A 26,748-nucleotide genomic window follows, 5' to 3' on the forward strand; every position below is an offset into this window, starting at 1 on the left:
CAAAGTGGTAGTAATATGTTCCATTTTAATGCGCAAATGGAAAGAAATATAGCTGAAAAGACAGCTGTAATAAAAAAAAATCACTGTGCTTTATTTCAGTTTGTTACCTTAAAAAAACTACAGAACTTTAAAATGGTTAGTCATTTAAATTATTCCCCAAGAACAGATTTAAAGCAATATGCTTTTGGTTTTCTGCTAACTTCTTTAAAGATCACATTATTTGAATATTTTACTTTGCTGAAGGGTTTGACTTGCTTTCTTGTAATGCATTATGAAATTTTTCTAAGTAAGGTAATAATGTTGAATATTTAAACTAGCATACATTAAATGCAGCAGTATAACTTCTGTCTTGAAAAAGATTATACTGTGTGGAAAGTGATGCTACAGGCATCATAGATTATTTAATTAAAATTCTTGTATTTTATACCTTAATTTCTAATTTCCTTACATGGAGTCTTTATTTCCTTTTATAAAATTCAATGCAATTATGAATGAAAATGTTTGTTTCTGTTGTGATCTCATTAAGAAAAACCACTGTCTTTTTTCAATTTCCAATTTCAACTGACTCATATTTCATAAAAAAATTGTTGATGGATATTGCCTTGGAATTTTTTTTTCCCCAGCAGAGCTGATCAGACTACAATTCTCTGCATGACGTAGGGAAATGGTTTCAAACGCCATGTATCATCAGTACTGAAGACTGAGTCTCAGTGATGTCACTCTTTGTCTCTAAAATATGAACCAGCATATTTATGTGTTGAAGGAGGGTCCATTTTTTCTGAAACTCCTACGTTTTTATGTATTCATGCCAATAGTTCCACACAGAGCATATACAAATGAATAAATGTAGAAACTATCTGTAATGCAAACTCATACAACATAATTTTTGAAGGCATGTAACTCAAATAGAACTTCTATCAAAACAAGGCTTTTAAAATGTTGTGGATTCAAATCTTATCTGAACTTATTTTATACAACTTAGTCTGATACCTTAATTCATGCAGAGCAGGACCTGATTCTAATATCACTTCAATTAATGTCAGTGTTGCAGATTAGTTTTGTACTAAGTTTACTAAAGGATGTAATGTTAGCACATTATTCTTCTGTCCCTTCAGTCAACTAAGAAAAATATGTTTCACCACTGCATTTAAACAGGAGTGTTTTGTGGAATAAGGCCTAAGGGATATTGACTCTAAGTTAATTAGAATTTGATTTAATGGATTTAGAGGACTTCAAATTAATTGTTTAAGCAGGTGCAAAGCTCCTTGCAAGAATCTTACTTATACTAGACTTTATAGGCAATATATATAAAACATAAAAAGTAACTTCAAATATCTGTTATCCTCAAACCTATAGTATCAGTGTACACTCTTTTCTTTATGGAACAAGGAAATACACACTAAAAGAAATGGGGAATTACCTAGCATGAAGGGGGAAAGTAGTGCTTGATTGAATAGACCTGCTCTGTTTTCTAAAGTCTAAGTTTATCTAGTCCTGTCAGACACAGCTTTTAAATGATCAATCTTTGTTTCAAGGTGTTGCATATTTTAAGAAATGACTTACAATATTAGTGTTTGGTGGTTTTTTTTAATCTAGGGACCAGAATACTAAATTTCAGTATTCATACTGTAAATGTGCCATTCTGGTTATAATAAATTCATCTTTTTTTCTAGCTATTGTTGGCTGCACAAAGGAGGTGAGACCCTTGCATTCTTCTTAAAGCACTTTTGCCAATAAAATTAATCAATATCTCTGATTAAGTCTTTTACAGTCACTCTACCTCCAGTGGCTTATTTTTTAACAATTTCTGCTCTGATATTCATACTTCTAAACAAATTAAATAAAGTTACAGGAAGCCAAGGAGCAATGCAGAACTCTTTGGCCCGATTTGCCAAAAAAGGAAAATATAGTGGGGTGCAAGACAAAAGAAATAAGCTAAGTCAAGGAATAGGTAATGCAAAGATTATTCTGTCAAATTATATGTAATTCAAATGCAGAGGACTTGGACAACAGTTTATATTGAAAAGCCCCTGAATATACATGATTTGTTCCAAACTGTGAATATGAAAATCAGGATTATGGGATTTATCAGATTTTATTTTTTTCTGTAAAACCAGCAAGAACATTTTTATTACATGCTGATTTTCTTTTCTTGCCTGTGATAAAATTATATAGTCTCTTAACCATTAAGATAACTTTTTTATTTTCAGAAATGCAGTGAATCCTCAATAAAGTCACCAGGATGGGAACAAAGACCCTTGCAGAAGCTGCTGCAGTGTGGCCATGACAACTCACTTACTGTCCTGTCCCACATGGGATAGGAAATCTGCTCAGTGGTTCTCAGCAACCCAAATCTTCTCTCTTTTTGAGAAGTCTTTTAAATCTGATTAATGATTTTAATGGCTACTTGGTTAATACATGGAATTGGTCCTGAAGATCAGGGTGAAAAGAATCTGATTTATAGTTATTTATCACTTCCAGAAAAAGTCTTTCTGTTCTTCTAAAGCCAAGCAGGGACACAGATTGAGCGAGAAGATGAATTTAATGCCTGGAGCTCTTTGAGATAAGGTAGTCATATATACAACTGTTTGTAGGCTTAAGCCCTGTTGTAGCTCCAGTTGTACATACTTATCTGAGTGGTCTCAGTGAATGCAGTGTGATTTCTAATGTGTTTGTATATTGGTTCCTGAGTGTAAAGGTGAGGCTTGGTCCTGAAAATGGTTGTGCAGTGTACATCTTGATTCTGTATGATGCAAATGGCTTTGTTGTCATGATGAAACTATTCTGGGCAGTAAATGAGTTTGCAAAGCTTTGTCAAATTAATGCCCAAGTTGCCAGAAGCAAAAACCATTACAGGAAAAGTTGATCAAATGTGCAAACTGAAAATTGTGAGATTACTTAGTAGTAGTTTCTAATATTCTTTGATTTCAATAAATGTAATCAATTACTTAAACAAGACTAATTGAAGATATCAATATTGGCTTTTCTTTCCTTTGGATAGTGTTATTCACACCAAGGGAAAGCAAATATCTCTTGGATATCTGTGTTCTTACTATTATGTAGTTAATAACCACTGGTGAAAAATCATCTCCAGTGGTGCTTCAGAAATGAAATAAGATTATCATAATCTGCCAAATCAGCATACTTTTTTTTTTTTATCAGACTCTAAAGATGATGAGGTTTTTAGTGGTGACTTGATGTGTATGGTACTTTCTCCTTTATTTAATTTCTTTTGCAGCATTGCAGAAGTGTTTATAAGCAGTTCCCCATTCCTCTTCAGTGGAGATGCACCTGATACTAACATTATCACTTTCAATGGAGATATCCTTTAGTTAGTCATCCCACAGTCTCTAGATGGTCAGTAGCCTACTGCCTCTGCCACTGGTCTCCTCACTCAAATGAATGAGAGACATGATGAAAGCAAGTGACTTTGGTTTCTGTTATTTAGGTGTTTTCTTTCTAATAAAATAAAACCACAGAAGTCAGCTTCCTGACCAAAAAAAAAAAAAAAAAAAAAAAAAATTGGAAAGGAAAGAAAAGAAAAATATAGGACTCAGTTTTTTTAATCACCAGGAAGTTATAGGTCTGTATGTGATCTGTATGTATGATCTCAATAAATAGACTCTGATCTGTAAAAGTTTGTCTCTTACTGAAATGCCACCACTGTGTGCAGACAGGCTATCACTGTATCTTCTGTCTGTATCTTCTGTGCTTCCTGCTCCGGTTCCAACCAGTCCTCCAGGCTGTGGTGTTTTCCAGGGGTTACAAAGCTTGGGGTGCACTGCTGTGATATGACAGCCAACCCTTCAGCCTGCCCTGCCACAGCCACACGGTATCCAGACACCCATGCTTGGTCTGTATGCTGGATTAGAGATACTTTAGAAATGGGAATATACTGGTCAATGCAGAGTCATTGTTTAAAAGCTGACTGGAAAACAGCCATTATTTTTATATAGCGTTGGTTTGATCAGCCAGCCACCTAGAGAAATGTTTTTTGGCTAGTACCTTGGTTTCCTTAAAATGCAGAATAAGGAATGCCTTAAAATATATTGCTTTATTACTGTAAGCCATATATATTTGGTTTTCCTTGTAAAAAGTGCCCATCCCAGCTGAATTAAAAAAAAAAAAAAAAAAAAAAAGCCGTAGTGTTTGTTTGAAGGGTGGGTACTTGGCAGGGAATGCGCCTGGGTGTGAGTGAGGGCAGGAGCCACAGGTGCACTCCTGCTGAGGGCCTCTGTCGTCTCAGGGGAGCAAACTGCAAACCGAAACCAGTACAAACCGGGAGCAAAAGGAAATATTCATTCAAGCTGTCCACGTCAGACTGCTGAGGAAGCAGTTTGGTTAATCATTGCCAAGACAGACATTCACCACTGATCACATGACCTGACCACATCTGAGATAAGAAAACACCCATCCCGAGCAGAAGGAATTGAAAAGCCTCCTTTATTTACATGTTCTGGCTTTATTGTTTTGCTGTAACAGAAGAGGCTCACACTTTGTTCTCAGGGCTCAGCCCAGCACAGCTGTTGTGTTGCTTTCCTTTTTCTGAAGAGGAAGTGAAAAATTCCCTCCATACCTGTGCTGGCACTTGAATGCTTAGGTTTCACTCCCTAACTGGGAGGCATCTGTAATGAGCTCTCCGTGGGACGCAGAGAGGAGCTTCCAGCTGTGTCAAGAGTTGATTCATTTTATGCCTAAGGAGAAGGGGGAGAAGAAGTCCGCAAAAAGCTAAGATGTGGATGGTGCAAAAATTGGTCTAAGGGTCTTGCAACCAGGAAAAGCAAAAGAAAAGCAGAAGCGGAGGAAGCAACAAAGTATCAAGATGGGAAACTTCTTCCAGAAGCACTGTCCCTGTTTGAAGCGTTACCTTCCCTGCTTATTCTTTGGGACAAATGGTGAACAGGAAGACAAAGGGGGCCAGGTCTTTGCCAACATTGCTGTGGTAAAACCTGACCTCCAAACAGGACAGAAGGACTTAGAGAGTAAGATAAAAGAAAAACCTTTACCTCCACTGCCTGGCCAGGAGCTAGCAAACATTTGCAACTTTGTGGCACTGTTCGATTATGATGCTCGCACGGAGGATGACTTGAGCTTTCGAGCTGGGGATAAACTGGAAGTGCTGAATGCATCCCATGAGGGATGGTGGTATGCCAAGCTCCTCCTGCCAGAGGGGTCAGTCTGTCCTGGCCGCAAGATCACGGGCTACATCCCTGCCAACTACATTGCTGCTGACCAGAGCATCGAAGCTGAGCCGTGAGTAACCCATATTGTGTGAAATGAAACTCTTCTCTGTCATGTTAAATGGGTTTGGGACAGGTCATGGCCTTTTCTCTTGCTGGGTATTACCCTGCCACACCCAGCCTCTGGTGGTCCTAGAGGTGGTAGCACTAGTTGCCGTGGGCAAGGAAAAGACACTGTGGCCACAGGAAAACAAATTACTGAAGGCAGAGTGTGGAGGGTTTATATTTTGTTTTAAATAATTTCCTTCTGTGATATACACTAATCAGTTGTTTAAAAATCACCTGGGAAGATCAAGTTGGTTACTGCTGTGTTGGTTCATTATTTTTATTTGTATAAAAGTGTGTATCAGATGATACCCAGAGAGTAGAAATATATGACCCCTGCTCTAAATAAGTGTTCAGCTTAACCAGCTGCAAAGTTACCAGTTAATCAGTTAAAGCAAGCTACCTTTACACCTTTTCATCTTCCAAATGATGGGTGAGTCCCTAGCAGATAAGTTTCAAATGGTTCCTTCTAGACTATGTGCATCTTCTCTGGAGGCAAATCTCTGCTCTCAGGGCAAAATTAACTGCAGCGAGTACTGCAAAGGGCAAAAGTGGATGTAACAACAGACTACAGATGAAGTTATTAAATTTTCACAGATTTTAATTATCCATCCCATCTTCTTCTGCCCTTTGTAAGCATGCTAGATCTTATTAAATATTCTGAAATAGACCAGAAATCTCACAGAATCAGTTACTTGGCTCCCTAGTAATGATGAGTAAGATCTGAATCAGCCTAGACTGTACAGTTACTTCTGTGTGTTAAAGTCAGAGTCAATGTTTGCTGAAATCGGTCTGACTGCAGTTCCAGAGGTATATTTTGGAAAAAATTATCACTGTATAAAGAAATGCCATAAGCGACATTCATTATTAGTCTCAGAATGAATGTTGACTTTAGAGGGATGGTGATGCAGTCTTTCAGTTAAATCTCATTTGGACCTGAAACATCATCTTCGACCTGATCTGCCCACTGTACTGCCACAGGCTAGAAAAATTGGCTCAGATATGATTATACTAGTCTTTTATCAGCTGTAGGATTTTTGCTGGAGGCATTTTAGGGCAACTCTAAGATTAATCTCTAACCTGAAGACCTTAATTTCCAGAGTTTGACCAGCTGTTTCTATTTCTATATTCAGGCAGACAACATTTTCAATGGTTGTGTTCAAAAAAATTCTTCCAGCTGGAGAAATTAATCTGCAGGGAAGGCATTTTCTGAATCACTAGATAAATGGTGTTAGGCTCTAATTTAGCTCAGGTTGGCCTTTGCTCTCTTTCAAGAGCTAGTTTTCTTAGAAGTCATCAGATTTCTTCATGCTCTTAATACTTTGAAAGTAATTTTTCTCAGTTATACAACATCTCAGCTCCTAATGTCCTTATCTTTCTATATCTAGAGCTTCAAACACAAAGTTAAGTTTGCTGAAGTGCATTGTTGTGTAACCTCTGTTTTTTTTACTTGTTGCTGAATCAATTGTATTGTTTTTTTACTTTTTTATATACCTTTCTCCCTTTATAGTAAAGACTAAGTTACAAGAAAATTTTTTCTCTATAGATTGTTAGAACACTGGAGAGGAAACAATGGAGAGTTTTTCCAGCTCACAGATGAAGTAATTTCTCCCAAATATACTTTTTATTTCACAGCAAGATTAATGTGGCTTAAACATGTTGTCTTTTCTCAGATTTCTTTCTAAGTCACTTGGCTTTAGTGATCTTAACATATGTACAAGCCTGTCAGCCCACACACATATAACAATAGACCAACTGAGGTCAGAAGGGACCTCTGCAGGACATTTGAAGAGTCATCCCAACTCAAACATGGCCAAATAAAGCTAGACCTCTTTGCTTTGTTAGGCATTTCAGGTTGAGCTGTTCATCCTCAAGATGAGGATTTTTATTGCCTTGTATCAAATTGGAAGATCCCTTGCTACAATTTCCTCAAAGAATTCCCTTTCACCCACCGTCTGTAGTTTATAATTCAGTTATCCTGGTGAAACAGTAAGAACAAAAGTATTGATGGTTTAAAGAGCCACTATTTGTTTTCCCTAAAGATATTGCAATTAGAAAAAAGCTTGTTCTAGTATCTCTTTTATTAAATTTAAAGATTAAATAATTCTCTCTACCCAACCTGAGTTTATCTTCTCTCATCTCTCTATTTTGGTTTTATTTCCCTTTGGTGTTGGCGAATTTTTCATGGCCATGAAATAGACAATCGTGGAAATATGCAAAGTTTCTAATGCATCATTGCATCCTGTATGGCAGGATCCTTTGTGGTTCCAGCACAGAACTGACAAAGAATGGAAGACTCACAATCTTGTGTTCACCTGCCAAAATATACATTTACCATATATGTGCAGTGTGGTTTTTATGCTTGTAATATTTGCCAGGCACAGTTGATCAACAGTCTTTGACTTAATTGAATGCACATTTTGTAGCACCAGCCAGCTTCTGTGCATCTGCAGAGACTACAAGAATTTTATTTCCAGATTGCATCTCCATCTCATTAGATAAAGAAACACTGGCTATTCTGTTCTGAGAAACAGACTTAATTCATGGTGTGATCCTTAGGAAGCTTGGGAAGAAAACCAGACTGATCACATTTTTTAGCAGCTGATTTCAGCATGTTTGTGTAGAAACTATTTTAGAAATTGCATTCATGTGCATGCATGGCTACTCCGTAAAGTCACTGAAACAAAGGAATAGAGGGGCACGAAAGGTTCTACAGTGAGAGGTGACAGGGCCACTCCATAAGTTTAGACAATAAATGCTTGAGAGCTGCTTGCAGAGTAGTCAAATTTCTTTTGCTTATCATTTCAGTTTTGCCTGTGACCTTCAAGAGTATTAACAAGCAAATCTATCTGGCCCTCTTTTATCAAAATATTGACATGGTCTTTCTTATAGAGATAGTTAGAGATCAGATAGTCCATCTGGCACTGTATTGTCAGTGCTGGCAGAGAATAATGCTGGGTCATTGCTTGCTCTCAACAAGTTCTGCAGCAGACCAGTTTGTCTCCTTGCTGAAGTGTCTGTGAATTTTTATCAGGGAGAAAGGCATGCCTTTTTTTTTCTTACTTTTCCTTGGTAAGAAAGAGAATGAAGTAAAGCAAGAAGGAAATTAAGAAACTTCTTTAGATAACTTCTTTTTTTTTCCTGGGTGTCTCTGACTGTCTGATATGACTGAGGTAGAGCTGATAAGGTGGGTCAATGTGTGGGGGAAAGGGCAGAAAGGATTTGCAATATCTCATCTGGGAAAAACAAAAAAATATACACTATTCACAACAAAGGCAATTTTAATGTATCCTTGGCTACCTGAACTGAGAAAGAATGAGATTTCTTTACTGTGTTGCTCTCCTTTGACTAAAGGTTATTGGTAGAAGTCATATGTTACAATTGAAGGGGGCATTTTTAATATTTTGCTAGTATATTTATATAATATAATAGAACTAAATTATATCAAAATCAAACACTTATTTGTACACAATTTCTTGCTAAGAAAAAAAATGTCATTTTGCTTCCTTCCTTTGGCTTAAGTGATCTCTTCATAGGTGGCTGACTTGGATGAAATTAGTGACAATCTGTGTGAATAGGGGAAAAAAAGGTAAATCCATGGCTTGACTTCTTTTTGTTGCAACATTTTAGTCCAAACATGTGCTGCACAAGATGAAATGCATCCAAGAAGTGCACACCTGCTACAGTGAAGTCATTTTTGGACAGACTGGGGAAACAAGGCCTTTCATTTTTATTTTTGCCAGTAAAGCATCTTCTCATTGCTGAGCTCTTCTAGCACCTGCTGTACTTCCTATACCAAAAACAACCTGTCAGGGGGAGAGGTCATGAAGGAATTGTGTTTAGTGTCTCTGCAGACAGGTGTGTTCTCCTGGCCTCACCTGCAGTAGGGGAGACAAGGCAGTTGGGGGGTGGAAGCATTAATCTGACAAACCATAGTCACATCGTGAACTTTCTCTTCATGAGGAGATAAATCTGTTACCATGAAAACATTATTTTATATTATATCTGACCAAAAGCAAACACAAACTATGCTAATGATATATTAACAACTGTGAGAGCACTTGGTGCTTTTCTTCTTTCTGTGTTGCAGGTAGCAGTCAAAACCATGAGCCAGACAGATTTTTCATTTCTAAGGTAGTTTGAATGTGGTTGTATCTGCTGCATCCCATGAATCTGAAATGCTCTTCTTTCTGTGTTTAGACACTTGGAAAACAAAAAATGTTATTGGAGATAGAATCACATAATTTAATTTGCACTTCCAATAAAGGATGATCAGAAAGAACAACTTGACAAATACCAAAATTTGAATTAAAAGATAGATCTTCTTGGCAAAGTGTGTGACCTTCCTGTCTCTGTGCTCTTTTTCTGTGTCTGTTATTCTGCACTACAAACAGGAACCATAGTAACATATTCACCTGCTCTTGTTTTATTACTGCCAGTTGTTTAAACTAAACAAGAAAATGACATAGTGCAAATTGTTCTGGATGAGAAATACAGCCCAGCTCTACAGTCAACTTTAATGAAGCTAAATAAAATAAAACACCTTGCTGTTGGAGTGGCGTGAATTCTGGTTTTGATAGAGGAAAGATGGATTGTTCTTGCAGGGGACTCTCACCTGCTGTCCTGATGGACCTGTTGTCTGTTTATTGAAAGACAGTTCACAATCATAAAATCATAGAATCACTGAGGTTGAAAAAGACCTCTAAGAGTCCAACCATTAATCCAGCACCAGTGTTTGCCACTGGCACTAAGAGCCACATCCACATGCCTTTTGAGCACTTCCAGGGATGGTGATTCCACCAGTTCCTCAGGAAGCTTGTTCCCGTGCTTGATAATCCTTTTCATGAAAAATGTTTTTTAAAATAACGAATCCCTTCCTTGGCACAACTTTTCCTCTCTTCTTGTCATTTATCTGGAGGAGACTGACTCCCACCTCACAACAATGTCCTTCCAGCGAGTTACAGAGAACAATGAGATCACTCCCGAGCCCTTTTTTATTTAGACTAAACTACCCCAGCTCCCTCAGCTGCTGCTCCTCCTTGTGCTCCAGACCCTTCCTCAGCTTCATTGCCCTTCTCTGGACATGCTCCAGTACCTCAGTGTCCTTCCTGTAATGAGACAGTCCAAAACTGAACACAGGACTCACCAGGGCTGAGCACAGAGGGACAATCACTGCCCTGGTCCTGCTGGCCACATCACTGCTGATACAGGCCATGGTGCCATTGGATATCATTCATTCCATGTGTTCTGTCCTGGCCCTGAACCAGGACATGTTCATGCCAGCATTATTGACACAAGACTGCTGTGATGAGGGAAGCAAATCCATACGAATTCCTAGTAGATTGGGTCAAAGAAGATCATAGCAATTACTTTTAACTTTTTTCACTTTTGAAATTACTTATCTCTTATATCTTATGTAGGTATTTCCCAGCTGGTGGAAACTGAGCCCCAGACCTAATCAATGAACCCTCACCAGTCAATTCCACAGTGAGCTTTTTAAACAACCCGCTGAAAGCAGAAGTGTCTAGTAGATTATTTTTGTGAATCTCCATAGTTCCTTCACCTTCTGTTACCTGACTCAGCTTTAACTGTTTCATACATTGACTGAATTTCAGTTACTATATGAGAACAATAAAGCTTTCACTGGGCTGACTTGTTTTACACTTCCCATGAAGTCAGGCTTTTGGGGTTTCATTGGTTCACATGGGACATTTTTCAAAGTGGTATTTACAGTCAAAATGGGCTAGAGGCTTTTTTAAAAGTGAAACCTTGGATTCTACTGAATACCTCAGAAATACATTCAGAAAACTGAATGTAATCTATTGTGCTTTCTGTGTGCTCCCTCTCTCTTGCTCTCATAGCTCCTTATGCTGGAGCTACAAACTCCTGAGGACACCACCAGAATCACCACTAACCCTTATACTGAAATAAATGAACTTGTAAAAATTGTTCATTGCTAAATGACTGCACAAAGTTCTAGTAGTTTGTTTGCACATTCTTGGAACCTGCCAAGTACAAAAGTCATTCTTACATTTTTTTTTGGTAGAAAAGGTGTCTATCACCAAAATACACATTTAGTATAAGATTGAAAGGCCTATATGTAAAATTAATCTTTTCTTTCTATTGATATACTTTATCCATGGGGGGGGGGAGGTGTAGTTTGTGTGTGCATACATGTGTACACACACACAATATAGAGAAAGTTTATAAGACTGATATTTTTAAGATCATGCAATACAGCCCTGCTTTCCCTAAGGCTTGGTGGCCTTTACAGTGCCTTTTAGAGAAAAAAGAAAAAAAAAGGCCACATACTGGTCATAACAACTTGATAGTCCTGTTTGGTGGGGTTTTTTTTCTGTCTCACTAGGGATAAACATTGTGCATGCTAGCATAGATTAGCTGTGTTTGAGCAATGTTGTTGGCAAAAACATTTTCCAGGTATTGTACAATGTTTTCTCAATAGCTGTCTTTGATGGCTCTCTGCCCAGGACAATAGAGACTCTGCAGAGATGAGGGATCTCTGAGCAGGTTTAGAACTGAGAAATAGCCAACCAACAGTTCAGCCGGGCTAAGAAATCCTAAAGCTGGGCTCATTTTAAACAAACTAGGTCAGGTATCTCTGTGAAGAATTATTGTTATGTGAAAAGCACTGTTGGTTATAGAAGACTTTCTTTGTTGTAAGATTCTATCTGTACTGAAGAGATTAAGACATAAAAATATAAGAGGTACCCTACAAGGTCAAATCAATGGCTCTCTCTAGCCCCATTGCTTTCAGAAAGGATTTTCTGAAAAGTGCACAAGCCCATCTACTTTCTTTGGTCTCTTACTTTTGTACTTCACCACGGGCTGGAACAGTTGTATGAGCAAAGTCAAGGGTACATCACTGCCACGTCTAATTACAGACCTATTGTCAAGTCTGCTTAGCAGAACCATAGGTGTTGACACTGCACAACTCTTTTTTTATGTTGGTGGGCAAGGACCAAGCTATTAGGACAAAAAAACAACCTCACAAAAAACCCTCTCATCTCTGCGGAAAGTTTTATATTTCTAAACAAGTGTTTGGCTTTCTTTTTTTTTTTTCTAGATTGTTGATTGCTTAGTCATGAGTGACACAGAAAAAAGACATGCTGAAAATAGATAGGCACAAAAGGAAATGGTAGCATTGCACAGGTCCCTGTGACATTCAGGGACTGCTCCTTTTCAGATCTCACCTGTCTGCCCCATCTACACTAATGCCTCGAAGTCAACCCAGGCTGCAGCCATCAGTGACTTCACCCTCACAGATTTATCCATCCATTATTTTGCTCCCTACCAAAGATGCAGTGCTAAACCCAGAATATGTCCTGTTATTATTCTGAAGACATTATGTTCCAACATGAGGCTGTAACAGACACTGCAAAGATTTTGATACTGAGCGACTTTCCAGCGGCATAGTTTAGATGATATTAGATGATACAAAATTTACCTGCACTTTAATTTTAAAAGAGATTAGGAGAGAAAATATGATTCATCAGACTCAGATGCTTTTCTGTAGTAAAATGTTTTTTTCCTTTTCTTGTTTTTTGTTTTGTTCTTTTTCTTGTTTCTTGTATTTTGTTCGTGTTCTGGTTTTTTGTTTGTTTTTTTTTTTTGCTATGTAAGCGAGGTATACATAGCAGAGAAAGAATATAATTTCTTAAATGATGTTTTTAAAAAAGGACAAAATATTATTACATATTTACTATTCTGTGTAAGAGGAAAAGTACATTTTCAATTATTTTTTAAACAATACTATATAGGATACATTTGAAGGCCGTTTTTGTGTTAAAACTAAAAATAAGAGATTAAACTTCTCTACATAAGAAGTTTGTCCTTCATCGGAATTTTCTTAAATGTTGACATTCAGGTTTTCAATTCATATGTGTGTAAAGAAAACCATGAGTGTTATAAGCAACTAGAATGGAAATTTGCAACTTTGCATTTCTATAGACAGGCTTAGAAATCATCTGGAAATAGCTTTTTAGAAGATCAAAATATTGATAGTGAAAAAGTATTCCTTTTCCCCATCACTTAAACCACATGGAAATATATACTTTTTTTCATGCTGGTACACTAATCCTAATCAATAAAAACTGGAAAAACAAAGCAGTGATTTAAGTGATAAGTGATAGCTCCATAAAGGATTGCACTAATTGACATTTCACTACTTCTTTGCAGAGTACTCTATAATACTGTACATTATAAATTTATCTACAGTAATGTCAGTAAGAATTTTTCCTTAGTTTTCTCTAAATAAATTAGATATATTTTTAACTTAATTAAAAATTTTATTCCTGTATTTATAGAATAAAAATTTTGCAGCACAGCTTTTTAAATCTCACCGCAAAAGAAGAGAAAAAAAGAGATTTAAGACTCACATGTGGGAATGAATATGTACCATACATTTCAGAAATGTTGAGAACTCACCAGCCCCAGTTTTCCTTTTGAAATTACTGATCTTTTCAGTTAGTGGAAGTTTCTGTAAGGGAATACAGAAGGAGTCTTTGCTTCTCTAAGGGTGTGTAGTGACGGGAGCTATACACAAGAACACACAGACAAACCTGAGGGGCACACGAGGAGGGTAGTGGTGATTAGGAGGAGCTGCTCAGTTGCACTAACAGAGAGTGGCATGTGGAGTGTGGGAACATTTCTTTTTCAGGATTATCTGAGGACCTTGCCAACAAGGAAAGGGAGGGAGACAAAGCACACAGACAGCAAAACTGACAAGTTAATGTTAACAAAGACAATAACCAGAAATAAACTCAGTCACACTAGCTGATGAGCTACCCAGAAATGACAGGCAAACTCAGACTATGCAAATGATAAAGATGTAAACCTGGGGATTCAAAATGTTCTAGAATAACAACTTGATTATAATAATAAGATAATTATTAGTTTTCTGAAAATGTGAAAGGAAAGAAAAGAGAAAATGAGATCTTGTTATTACAGAGCTAAAATGCTTGAAAAATCACCCAGAAACTTCCTGTGATGCCAACATAAAGCTTATGTGGTGTTGTAATCTCTTGCAAAAGAAATCTGTGTGAGGGTCTCGGTCTGATAATACACAACTGATGTGGAGTTTGATGTGCTCCAGCTTTACTTATGGAAGTCAAATGTATATTTATTGTTTCACCCTTCACATCTGTCACCCTGAAAAGGTTAGTCTGGAAGGTGGAAGGCCCTTCATTTAAGTAATTTGTCCCCCCATGAAAGAACCATTCTGTCCTTTGGCTTAGAGTCACCTGAGGATGCCAGACTGCACAGTTTCTTTATGAATCCCTCTGGGGACAGAGTGTCCTGGTTGTCCTCCACTGAAAGCTGACCTGGCAGAGGACACAAGTCCACCAGACTTCTGGCAATGGTCTGAGGTGTGAACCCAAGTGCCTGTCCAAGAGAGAGCTCTACACAAAATGGATAAGATATCTGCTCTGCCACCAGTGTCTTGGGCAGGCACGGGGCTATTTGTTTCTGAGGGTTTCTGTAGTATTCCTGTACTGAGTTTCTCTGTAAGAAAAGAAAATAATTTCTCTGGAAGGATTTTCTCAAGAAAATCAATTGAGGGCTTTTGGAAGCTGTAATGGTTTAAGTGAATGTATGATTGAAAATTTTCTTGTCTATTTGAGTTTCCCATGGTGTTGAATCAATTCATGTTATTTGTGTTCTCTGTACCATGTTAACATTAAGGCTACCTCAAGATTTCCACTTGGTTCCTCAGTTACAAACAGCAGAGTTATTGCTACTTTTACAGTATATTATATCAGTGTGGAAGTAGAAATGTATACAGACACTACTAACGTTGATGCAAGATTTTACAATGCTATTTGAGAGACTCTATGCAGCAGAAATAGGGTCTCAAGAATGTATTTTAAGTTTGAGGTTTTTTTAAAAGAGGTGATTATATGGCTGTATTTCACACCCCAAATCCTAAAGCAATGGATGTTAGATAGTGTTAACCTTTCATTGATGCCAAATGCAAGTCGTTGTTTCAGAACAAGCTTTAAATGCAAGGGAATGCTTTTTCAGGTGCAAAACTACAAGAGAGAATAAACGTTGACAATTGACTTTAATCTCTTAAATGGGACTTGTGTAACTAAAACACCACAAAAAGCAATATGATATCACTTTCACATACTGTTTTTTTTCTCATACAGAAGAACTTCAGAGTAGATTAAATAATACAGCATGCAGATGACTAATATTGTGGAGAATGAATACAAAAGTTAAAATTAATTACACAATAGCCAAACTAGGGACTCACAAAATGAGATAAATTTATGGATATTTCCAAAAATTAATGTTATCACATTGTGATTTTTTTTCCTGTTGTGCAGTGAACCCAGTATTGGGTGAGCTGTGCTAAATTACATAGCTCATGCCTTCGGCCTTATAATACAATTCCTACAGGAGAAACAGTCACTTCCAGTCATTACTGAGTGCATGAGTAGCCAAAGGTACAATGATTTGTCATCCTGCAGCAGACTTGAAGCAAATAAATTTCCATGTTTGCAGTGTGGTCAGCTGCCATTATCAACTACTGAAAAATGAATGTAGTATTATTCATAATCCCTTACAACAGGTGACAGTACAGTCATGGCCCACCGTGTCCTTGCGGGAAAGGTTTACACACAAAGTGTCACAGATTTTTAGACTAATACACAAGTAATCTTGGTGTTTATGTTGGCAAGATAGTAAATTTGCTTTAGACTGGAAGAGGAAATGCCTGCCATTGTGATGGGTTTAAACCAACTTACTTACTATTGAATTTTCCCTTACCTAAACAATCCCACACAGTTGCTTTACTGTAAAAGCCTGTGGAGCTCTGACAGGCCCTTTATTTAGGGTGCTCTATTTAGAGTCCTTTATTTAGGGCACAGCTCATTATTTATTACGCTGAAAACAGTGGCGAAACACAAAACAAGGATATTTCTTGGTCCAAAACAGACTTTAGGGGCTCAGAGTCCTTTTTGACACATCTGTTGCCCTCTTCACATGAGAAAGTAATCTCCTGCAGTTTCTTCATCTCTGTCCCAGTGATTTCTTACTGGAGCCTGGGGCTCCTTTTGTTTCTCAGATACACATAAGGTCAGTCTGCCAGAGTAGGTGAGAGTTTTACGTTGGCAGCTGTTGGGATTGTGTGGAGTAAGCTACTGTTCAGAGTTACAGTCCGGTTGTCAGTGGTTAGTAAATTGAAACCATCTGTTTTTAAAGACACTACACAATGAAAGTGTGGTGAATCTGCTCCTTCAGTCTAGAAGTATAAAGACTTTTTTCTGGCAATAACCTTCATCTTGCTACAAAGAAATGATAGCAAAAGTAATGCCTAATTTTGGTGGTAAGCTCAGAGACATTCAGTCCCCAAAATATCACCTGTGTTTATTAAAGTGATACGTTTTCCATATCACGGAATTTAAGCATCTATGCACATTATAAATTCCAGCAAGATAGCGCCTATAATATATAAGAAACATAGGTTTAAATTGCCTTGTTTTAGCTAAAGGTCCCCTTTTATGTGGATGAACATATCACTTGTGTTCTAATGTGTATATTCATTATCAAATAATTATGGGATGAGAGAAAGGAAAAATGTCTCCTTTCACCTGGAAGAAAGAAGCAAAGCGGTTTCTCAAGAATCCTTCATTTTAGCTTTGTATGAAATCAAAATATGCCCTGAAATAATGTGTAGAGTATTGCTTGGTTTTGTCTTGTGTTCAGATAATGTTCACTTCTGAACAAAATTAAAAGGAAAAAAAAGGGTAATATTTTGTTGGAACTTCTATTTGAAAATAGAAACAAAAAGCCTTTAAATTTTAAAATTATTCAAATAGAGTACTTTCTCAAATTAAACTATAATATTTTGTTTAGAAAATGGATGGAGAAGTATAATTCAATTCTCTTTTCCTTTTTGCTTCTATGCCTCTTTTCATATCTGCTCTTATATTCTGCCATTTCCCCAATAAAAATCTCTCAAGTCTAACATAAATTTAGTGTTTCTGGAAAAACACCAACCAGTCAGATATATCTGCTGACAAGAACACTAGGAAAACGTTATCCAAAAGCCAAGAGCAAAATGGGATCTGTTATTTTCCAAAACTGTATTTCACACTGTAATGGTTATTCAAAGAAAAATGGCAATGTTGATCTCAAAGTGTGGAAAATACAGCAAAACTTAGAGCGTGTTACGACAGACAGTCACTTTCAAACATACAGACTTTTAAAAACATAAACTAGTGTTGCTCTGTTGCTTTGATAGATCTCTGCTGCTTATGTGGTGTAGAAATGAGCCTTTTTTTTTACACAACTATTTTATATACATCTATTCACATGTTCTGTGTTTTTCTCTGTGGAAAGAAAAACAGACTTATTCTATCCACTGTGAAAGATTCAGAAGCTCCAAGTCCTGCACACAATGCACACAAGAGTCTTCATTTTAGTTTGTGATAAGTTATTCAACAACAGGGTTCTGAGCAATATGCATGACTCAGTTCTTTCCGTATGAAGCAAAATAGTTACCAAAGGTTAGGTGTGATGCCTGACATAATTGTTCCTGAAAACCTGAATTTCTGGTTTTACTTGGAGGGAATTAGGTTCTTATTGTGGTAAATAAGTAATCAGAATTGTGCTGAGTCACTGTACATGAACAGTTTAAATGGTTTTTTTTAATTTCAATTCCAAGTCAGGTAATGTCTGCAATGTGTTAAGATCTCAGATGATTTACTTATGTAGACAGAGAAAATTGTTGGTATATTAATGTTTTTTAACAACCTCTCCTGACTCACTTTTTTGCGGATAGTACTTTGGTGAATGAGATTTAAAGCAATGACTCCTAGATAATAAATACGTGATGAAAACTAATGTCAAATTATTCTTTTGTCAAGTACAAAAAAGAGTGGTGTGATGAACTAAGAAAGTGACAGAGAAAAGATCTGTGTAGAGCAATCCTCACAGTGAGAGTTAGTCTGTGAAATTGTTTCAAGAGATATTCTGTAAAATTGTTTTCCCAAGTAGGACTGAAATGGCTGCCAAAGGCCAGGCTCCCTGTGGGAGCAGGGTAAGATGAAAACCAGCATTTGCTGAACAGTGCAGCAGCTCAGCAGCAGGCTATAGCCCTTGGGCACTGAATGCAGTCAGTCCTCAGCTTTGTGTCTTTTCTCATCATTGCCTACTAACTCTGACTTTCTTCTCTCAATCCATCCACTTGCTAATTCTGTGGTCCTCTCAGCTTTGAATTTCTACTGTCCTGTTTTCCCCCTTCCTCCTGTAATGTCCTATGACTTCCTTTACCATTAGCTTTAAATTCCTTACTCTTAAATTTTGTCCTTCCATGTACCCTTCAGTACCTGATAGTAAATGACAGTGAGGAACAAACAGAGTTAAAAGTGATCCCAGGCATGCCTGTGGAAAGAAGTAAGGAGGAAGGGCTCTGCCTGAAAAACAATCAGGTTTTCTGGATTCTGGCCAATTAAAGTCTGCAAGCCCTAGAGAAATCCCCTAATTTCCACTGTTTAGATTCTTAGGCCATTTATAGGAAGGTTTGTGTTTTTGAAAATGCTCTTGAAAGGAATCTTGCTGGCAAGTGTTCATCTTTATGGTTTATCCAGACTAAAGATTTTTCTTGTTTTGGTTGGTTTTATCTCATATGTTTTGGGTTTTTTTGGTTTTGCTGTTGTTTTGTTTTGTGGGAATTTTTTGTTGTTTTGTTTTGTTTTGTATTGTTTGGTTGGTTGGTTTTATCTCATGTGTTTTGGGTTTTTTTTTGATTTTGCTGTTGTTTGTTTTGTGGGAGTTTTTTGTTGTTTTGTTTTGTTTTGTTTTTTTCCCTGGAAACTGTCATCAGGTTCACTGTAGACTATACATGGAAAAACTGAATCAGCCAGTGCTCATTTCTGACTCTCTCCTTCATGCATACACCTCACCATTTGTAAAGCACATTTTTTTCTTAGGTATGTTATGTCTGGAAGGCTTTCATCTATGCAGTAATATTTCCTAATTTTTTGAAAAAGCAGCTCTTGAAGCAATGCTATTACTTCATTAGTCTTATAATTAAAACATCCTAATATTTTCTATCAGAAGAGCTTGCTTAGTTGCTTTTAAATTTCCAGGCTTTACCTGATTGTGTATGAATTTTCCAGAATTGATACCAGGCACTGATGAGGCACAGGGTGCCTCTTCCTCTGCCTGAAAGCAAAAAATGTGGCTCAGAACAATACAAGAAATCTTCTGTTCATGTGCATTGGAGAAAAGGCTTGATATTTAGTAGGGAAGATTGGTGCACTAAAAATAGGTGCTTTTTTGCTATCTAAAAAAACTTTGCTTCAATATAACCAAGGCCTTGAAAATAAAATTATATTTTATATGTATTAACTGAACTTATTATTAAAATTTGAAGATTTCATTCTCTATTTTTAATATTTTGTGAAAACCCAAAAGTGCTTGGAGCCTTCCTGTCAGCATAGAGAGGACTTGCTGGTGGCTCCCTTGGTAAACCTCTGCCCCTGTTTCTGCACTATTCTTTACTCACAGCAGACTGCAAACCTGGCATGGATTAAAAGCTGGTTCAGCAGCCTTCTTTGTCCCTCATGGATGAAAGCAGAGAAGAGTGGTGCACACAAGCCTGTTCAGGTTTCCATGTGCTGAGTAAGGCCAATGGTCACAGGGTGGTCATATGATGAAAGTAATTGAATAAGACCCTGGAGGATCTCTCTGTCTCTGTCTCTTTAGATTTCCATTCATCCCTCCTTGTCTTCTGTGGCTCAGAAGTTAGCACCTATTGCTGTCCAAAAAACTGTTAAATTGTGCAAAATGTTGAATTCCTGAAAGGCAGGCCCTGGACTTTTCAAGTTGGACATCCAAAATTAGTAGAAAATACTCACAGTATTTTCATATTGCCTTAGTCCCTTTCTGGGCTGTTTCTCCACCGCAGAAAGTATATTACAAGGAAAAGAGCCACAAAAAGAATTTAATGAATATTTTCAGAGCATTTGGATATTACAGTAATGAACACTGTAATAGAGGCTGCTAGGAAAGAAGCCATTCATGTAATTTTGTAACTGGCATGGAGAGCAGATTCTAAATAATGTAAATTGTTTAAAACAGTAAATGAACTCTATCTATTCAATGACAAAACAAAATAGAAGGTAACTATTCAGTGGGCAGCATTCATATTAACACTGTGGGGAACACTGGATATGACCATGTAATTAAAGATGGTATCACAGTGGATCTTCTGAAAATGGCTGAGTGGATGCCATGAAAGCAATATTAATATTGTCATCTCCTAAGTTTGAAGTACTTCAGTGTGCAGTTATAGCTTTCTATGACAGTAGATTTTGAGGCATTTAAAATGTAAACTTCATATGCTGATAGAGCTTTTCTATATTTGTTTTAGCTCTTACACAAGCTTTCTTCATTCCAGAAGAAGCTGGGATATATGTGCTTTCAGTATAGAGAGTATCTGGGTTTCTTTTGTTTTGTTTTCACCCAAGAATTTTGCTCTAAATGCAGTAATTCTTTGCTTTTCTCCATCAAAGAAACCTATTCTCTTCAGCCTAGTAGTACAGACATAGTTAATACACTTGAGTTAATCTTCTGGAGGGTCAGATAACCTTTTTGTCAGCACCATTTGTTCCCTAATGGAGACTTCTGGTTGAGAACTACAGGAATCTCAACAAACCCTCTCAGCTGTTGACATTTAGCAGACTCAAGAGACTTACCCCAACATGAGAAAGTAAGTCCCAGTTGTAAGCACTTATGAAAAGTGAGAAGCAAGATGCCCTTATGCCACAAAGTGCTGATCCAGGATAGGATTGTGTTGTTCATTTTAATATCTTCAATAAATTTGGAAAATAAATCTTATGTGATTTATTTGCTATTATTCATCCTGTTGTTTCTCCTTGCTATTTTTCAGCATTTTTTCCCCTTTCCTCCTTCTTCATTGCTGTTGTAATGATCACAGCTTCTATATGTGGTTGTACCTTACTGCTGACTCAGCCCTCAGGGCTTTTGCTTTTAAGTGAACATTAACAAAATTAGGAGTATGTCATAGACCTCTGCTTTTAGTCTTATCTTACCTCCAATGTTCTGCAACTTGAATGAAAAACTGAAATAATCTCCCCATATATATATAATATATATAATCTCCCCATAATAAGTAGCTACAGCTACTTATTAAAGGAAATTCAATGACTTCAGATATGACATTGTAGAGTTAATTCTGACTTTTCTCCTGTACATATTAAATCTAAATAATGGTAAAAGTGGGAAACTGGTGAGCCTTAAAGGAAATGGGTGAAAAACTTCTGCATAATTTTCTCTGCTGGTTTTCAGTGGGAATAACAAAAGTGAATCTGCTGAGATTTCCGAGAAAGTTAAAGATTGCACATGTTATTTCAGGGTCAGTGTTTAGCTTGGTCGTGAGCATCTTACCCATGTCACCCAGGGAGTGACATCTCCAAAGAAATATTTTGTCTGGCCCATGAGTGGAGTGTTTTGGCTAGGGTTTAGCACACACCTTATGTTAGAGTCAGGATTTAGCATGTTAGCAATTTAGGAGAGACCAAGAAGAGAGGCGGAATGTAGGAAGATGTGGGGTCTGTGAAAGGGGTTTCCAAGGAATGGCAGGCTGCCAAAAAATATATTTTCCCTGAGAGCATTTTCATCTGGATCATGACTGGAAATCTTTTTTTTGCAAGGGGATTAGTTCTGTGTATTGGATTGAGTTAGTTTTGGGACAGAAAAAGCCCATAGTTCCCAGATTAGTTGAGATCTGTAACACCTTCAGTCTCTATCTCAGATAAGTGCATTGCGCAGATTTTATTGGAGGGGGATTTTGCATTAATGAGAAGGAAGAAAATTCATTTGCATACTCTTTCTTTTTGTTATGGGGATATTTGTGGGTTTTTTCCCCCACTGGGGCTTTTGTCCTTTTCTAGGCAAGTTACCAGGCAGTGGAAATGTTGCCAGAGATACAGCACTGGAGAACTTTACCTCCACATTTTTCTTTGCTTTATGTCTTGGCCCATGTTACTTTTCCTCTGTTCTACTGTCCAGCTTGAAAGTTCCTGCCATATCTTCCTGCTATAAGAAGTGTAGAAGTAGGAGTGGCTACTTTTATTTTAGCAGATTTTTATGTAGCAAAGCACAGGGGAACAGAAAGCAAAGCCAGGCAAATGAGGCTTTGACATTTAGATGGAGATCAGCAGTACATTGCACCATGGAGGACAGAAAGCTTCTCAGGAAAGGCAGTGGTGGAGCCATGTAGCACTACCAACTTCCCTTGAGCTCATGACTCCATCTGAATTCAAACTGGGCTGAATAGGTTGGCAGGAATGAGTGTAAGGTGATGTGATGTCTGTCTCTTAAGAAAATTACCCTTCAAGTATAAACACCAGCATTCAGCTAGATGAAGATTTCCTTGGCTGTAGGAAAGTCTTTAGAGGTCTCAGCAGTGATATTGTCACAGTCAGGGAACATGCCATGACAAAACCTGCTATGATCTGTGATGTGACATGGTGACGATAAATGTGCTAGGTGAACTGATGGCCAAAACAGATGTGATTACTCTGTTCTCAATAACCACAATAAATCTCACTGGTATTCCAGTATTGAGTATCATCTGCAACAAGTGGGGACTGTGTTTGTTATGGACCCCTACGAAGGTCATGTTTTCTGGCTCCAAAGTCATCCTATGTGTGGTGGCCAAAATGACCTGGAAGTACCCTGGAATTTTTAATGAACATATTCCCGATAGCAATGAATGATGGCGTTAGCAAGGGATTTAGATGAAGCTGCTAGAAACAATCCCCAAAAACAATCCCAGATCTGGCATCCTTAAAAGGGAGCTGGGGTGTTGGGTGCAGTATTGGCCAAGAAAGCACGTTCCTGGGTCTTGCTGACAGAAGAGCACTATTGCTGTGCTAGCCAGACAGCTCCTGCTCGGAATGAAAAATTGTGCCCAAGTCTGAATGCACTCATTTGTGCCATACCTGGTATCTACTGATCCAGCACTGACAGGCCACCAAAGTGGCCAGTTGTGAGCTGAATTTCAGGCTGATACTGTGTAAGAATTGCTAATTCAAACTTCTCCTGGACTGTCTGGCGCCAATACACTGCACTGAAGTCAGAGAAGTTACTTAACTAGTTCAGTGGATAGTGCTTCATGTTTAGTTCTTGTTTTCCAACTGTTCTGTTTTAAAACTTTCATCTGTCTTTGAGCTATAAAACATGAATAGATTTACTGAGGATTGGGTGTTGTTTTGGTCTGACCTTCTTATCCTGCAGAGCAATATCTCGTGGTGAGCAATTACTTTGATTCATTATTACTTTTTAGAGCGCTTTTGCCTCTAAGATACACACTTTTGGATGAAGTAAAATATTAAGCCTTTTGAAGCAGAAGTTCAATTGCTAGAAATCGAAATAAGCTCTTCACGCTTTATAAAAGGAATTTAAACTTCCATTACACTGAAAATAGTACTTTAAATTCAGATGTGCTTTAGTTAAAAAAAAAAAGTGAATAACAAATTAAATTATTTGCTTTGAAGTTAAGAGATTGTTTTTTTCACATTCAGTATTGCTTTTGGTACTGTATAATTATTATTGCAAACCAAATGGCTTTGAACTAAGAATCAAATATTCAAGGGCTATTAAAAGTAATTTTCCCTGTATTTTTCTGAAACATTTTAATCAGATCATATAAAGTCAGGCAAATGAGGTAATACACAATATGGATCCACTTTTCACCCTCTGTAATTGCTTCAGTTACACTTACCTCCTCTAATACTGTTCCTCTAATTATATTATTTTGCAAGTTAGGATATTTTTGACTGCTAGGCTTATCTGGAGTCAGAACCTACATATTATATATCCTCCATAGGACCTTTAATGGTAATTTCATATTGATTTAAGTGAAGTTTTTCAAGCCTAATAAAAATAAGCGTATAAGCTGAAATGTTTTGAAATCAAATGTTTAGAAATCATCACAATTATCCTAAATGTGATGCACTTATGTGTATATTATTTTCCCAAATCATGGTTTATATTGCAGACATGGTTTTACATACACAGAGTAATTAATTTATATATTCAAAATAAACCAACAGTTTCCTCTAGTTGCATAGGTTGTATTACTGCTCAAGTTTTCAGCTTTAGAAGTTTGAATTACTAAGAGTGTATATTCAAATGTTGAGTCACATAAAGACTGGATTTTGACTATGGCTATCAAATCCAGTCTTGCTAACAATGCACTAGAAGCTCTTTTGGGTTTGGTACAAAATTAAATTCTTTTGAAAAGGTACTATCCTTGTAACCCAAGAAGAAAGGACACAAAAAATTAAACACCTCTTCTTATACACTCTAATGAGGATTAGTCACTTTGGACATGATTGAGTGATAGCTAATACTTCAAGGTGACAAATATTAATTTTTTTTGTCTCATATGCTTTGTTGGATTTCAGATGTTATTCTCAGAGCAGGTATATTTAGAAATTTCAGAAAGATTCTAATTTAGATTTTAGGGCAGACAGATTTTCTTTGCAACTTGAATGCAGTTGAACTTGTACTCTCCTTTTGACAAGAACCTTAGTCAAGGATTTGAACATTTATTGATTACTTAGTTTTCTGCAGTCTAATGAAAGAATTAATTAAATTAATTAGTTGAATTATTGAACACATTTAACTAATTAAAATTACTTCTAACACATTACAGCTTTCTAGTGAGATTACTTTGCTTGCCAAATATGTATCAAGACCTATTTTATCCAAATCATCTTCAACTCAGTGGACAGGAATATGGTCCGGAAAAATCTGTCTTTAATTTCTTTTCATTTTCTGTTAATAAAGCATATTCAGCGTGGGTTAGTGCTGTCTGCATTTGCCTCTTTTTATTTCCTTTTTGTTAATACAAACTCATTTTTCAGTCCTCATGCTTGATCAGCTAAGGCATCACCCAATATTCTCATTTATTTCCTCCATTCCTCTTGATGACTACAAGCCTTGCAGATACTAAAATAGTTTGTTGATGACTCCGTCTGTACTTTTCACCAGTAATTTACAAATCAAGTAGGCAACTTACTTGCGGTGCATTAATTTATATTTGAAGTTTGTGTAATAGTTTTAGCTATGATTAATTTAAAAGAAATTCTCCTATGAGCTTGTGGCATCTTTCTGATACCTATTTATCATCATTTGCTTCAAATAAGAGGTGGAGCTAATCTTGGAAAGAGCTTTGCATGTTTGCTGGAAGGAAGCTGAACACCACCCCAGCTGAAAATGCTGACTCATCTTTGTCTTATTTATCTTTAATTTAAACTCAGCACAAAGCAGCAAGAGAGGTAAATCTTATCTTCAAAGGACCAAATTAAAATTTTTGTTCAAACAAACCTTTCTGAACTACAGGGTTTAGTGAGGAAAAATATTTTAAAAGCCATAGATCGGAGTAGATTTTCACAGAACACAGGTGCAGAGATTTTTGTAGTGACTTGAGGGATACACTGGTTTTGTTTGTCAAAAAGCAGCAAAGCTGAAAATTGCCAGTAACTCGTTTGAGGTACTGACGTGGCAGTGGAATGGGAGAACAGGGTGATTTACACCTTGGAATCTGAGAACCCTTCTGCAGTTTGAGAGCTCTTTTGTCTTTTAAGATGTTGGGTTGTTAGCACATACCTGCACCTCTACTAGTTCAAGTGGCATCAATAGATTTGGCATCAATTTCCCTTGTAGCCTTGGCAAATTTTCTTGGTGATTTTTTCTGGGACAAGGCCAGTCTGTCACTTCTGAATGCTTGTTGCCTTGAAAGCAGTAAGACTTTTCATCAGCAATAAAATCCAGATTTCACTCAAATGTGTAAACGATGTTTTCTAGCAATAAATTTGTTCTGTAGTTCTTGTTGGCTTTTTTCCCCCAATACTATTGACATTTAATTAACATAGCACAGATTATCTCTTAGTAAATATGCAGCATGTTTATAAAAGCTAAACTGTCTTCCTGGTATATTTCACTGAGTGGTAAAATTAATGGTTTTTATTTGTTCAGATGGTTCTTTGGCCCAATCAGACGAGCAGATGCCGAGAGACAACTGTTGTACCCTGTAAACAAGGAAGGAGCCTTCCTAATCCGAGAAAGTGAAAGTCTAAAAGGCGAATACTCACTCTCAGGTATATTCTAGTTTTTTATCTGAAGCAATGTTTTAAAAATTTTTCAGGTGGTCTGGGCTTTTTCTTCTTCAAGAACAATAAACTGTGGGCATGAAAATGAAATTAAATTCATAATAAGGGGGTATTTTTTTCCCAGGAGATATATAAAGAAAACTTGGCAAAAGTAATTTGAGTTTATATTTTATAGACTTTGTTTATCAATATACTCAGAACAGAAATAACTTTTTTATGCTTAGTACTTACAGTGTTCTAGCTGCCTTAATATATTTTCATGACCAAAGCATAAAAAATTATGTTAA

At 37.0% G+C, this 26,748-nt stretch overlaps 1 protein-coding gene across 1 annotated transcript in view; it reads left to right on the forward strand.

Annotated features, from left to right (window-relative positions):
- Positions 1–4,822: 4,822 nt before the first annotated feature.
- The window catches only part of FRK (fyn related Src family tyrosine kinase), a 44,686-nt gene continuing 22,760 nt past the window's right edge, over positions 4,823–26,748 (forward strand). The window contains exons 1-2 of the mRNA XM_066545800.1: positions 4,823–5,253; positions 26,328–26,449. Coding sequence (XP_066401897.1) covers positions 4,823–5,253; positions 26,328–26,449 — 553 coding nt within the window. The remainder of the gene's footprint in view (positions 5,254–26,327; positions 26,450–26,748) is intronic.

This window comes from Molothrus aeneus, chromosome 3 (assembly GCF_037042795.1).
Source record: "Molothrus aeneus isolate 106 chromosome 3, BPBGC_Maene_1.0, whole genome shotgun sequence".
NCBI lineage: Eukaryota > Metazoa > Chordata > Aves > Passeriformes > Icteridae > Molothrus > Molothrus aeneus.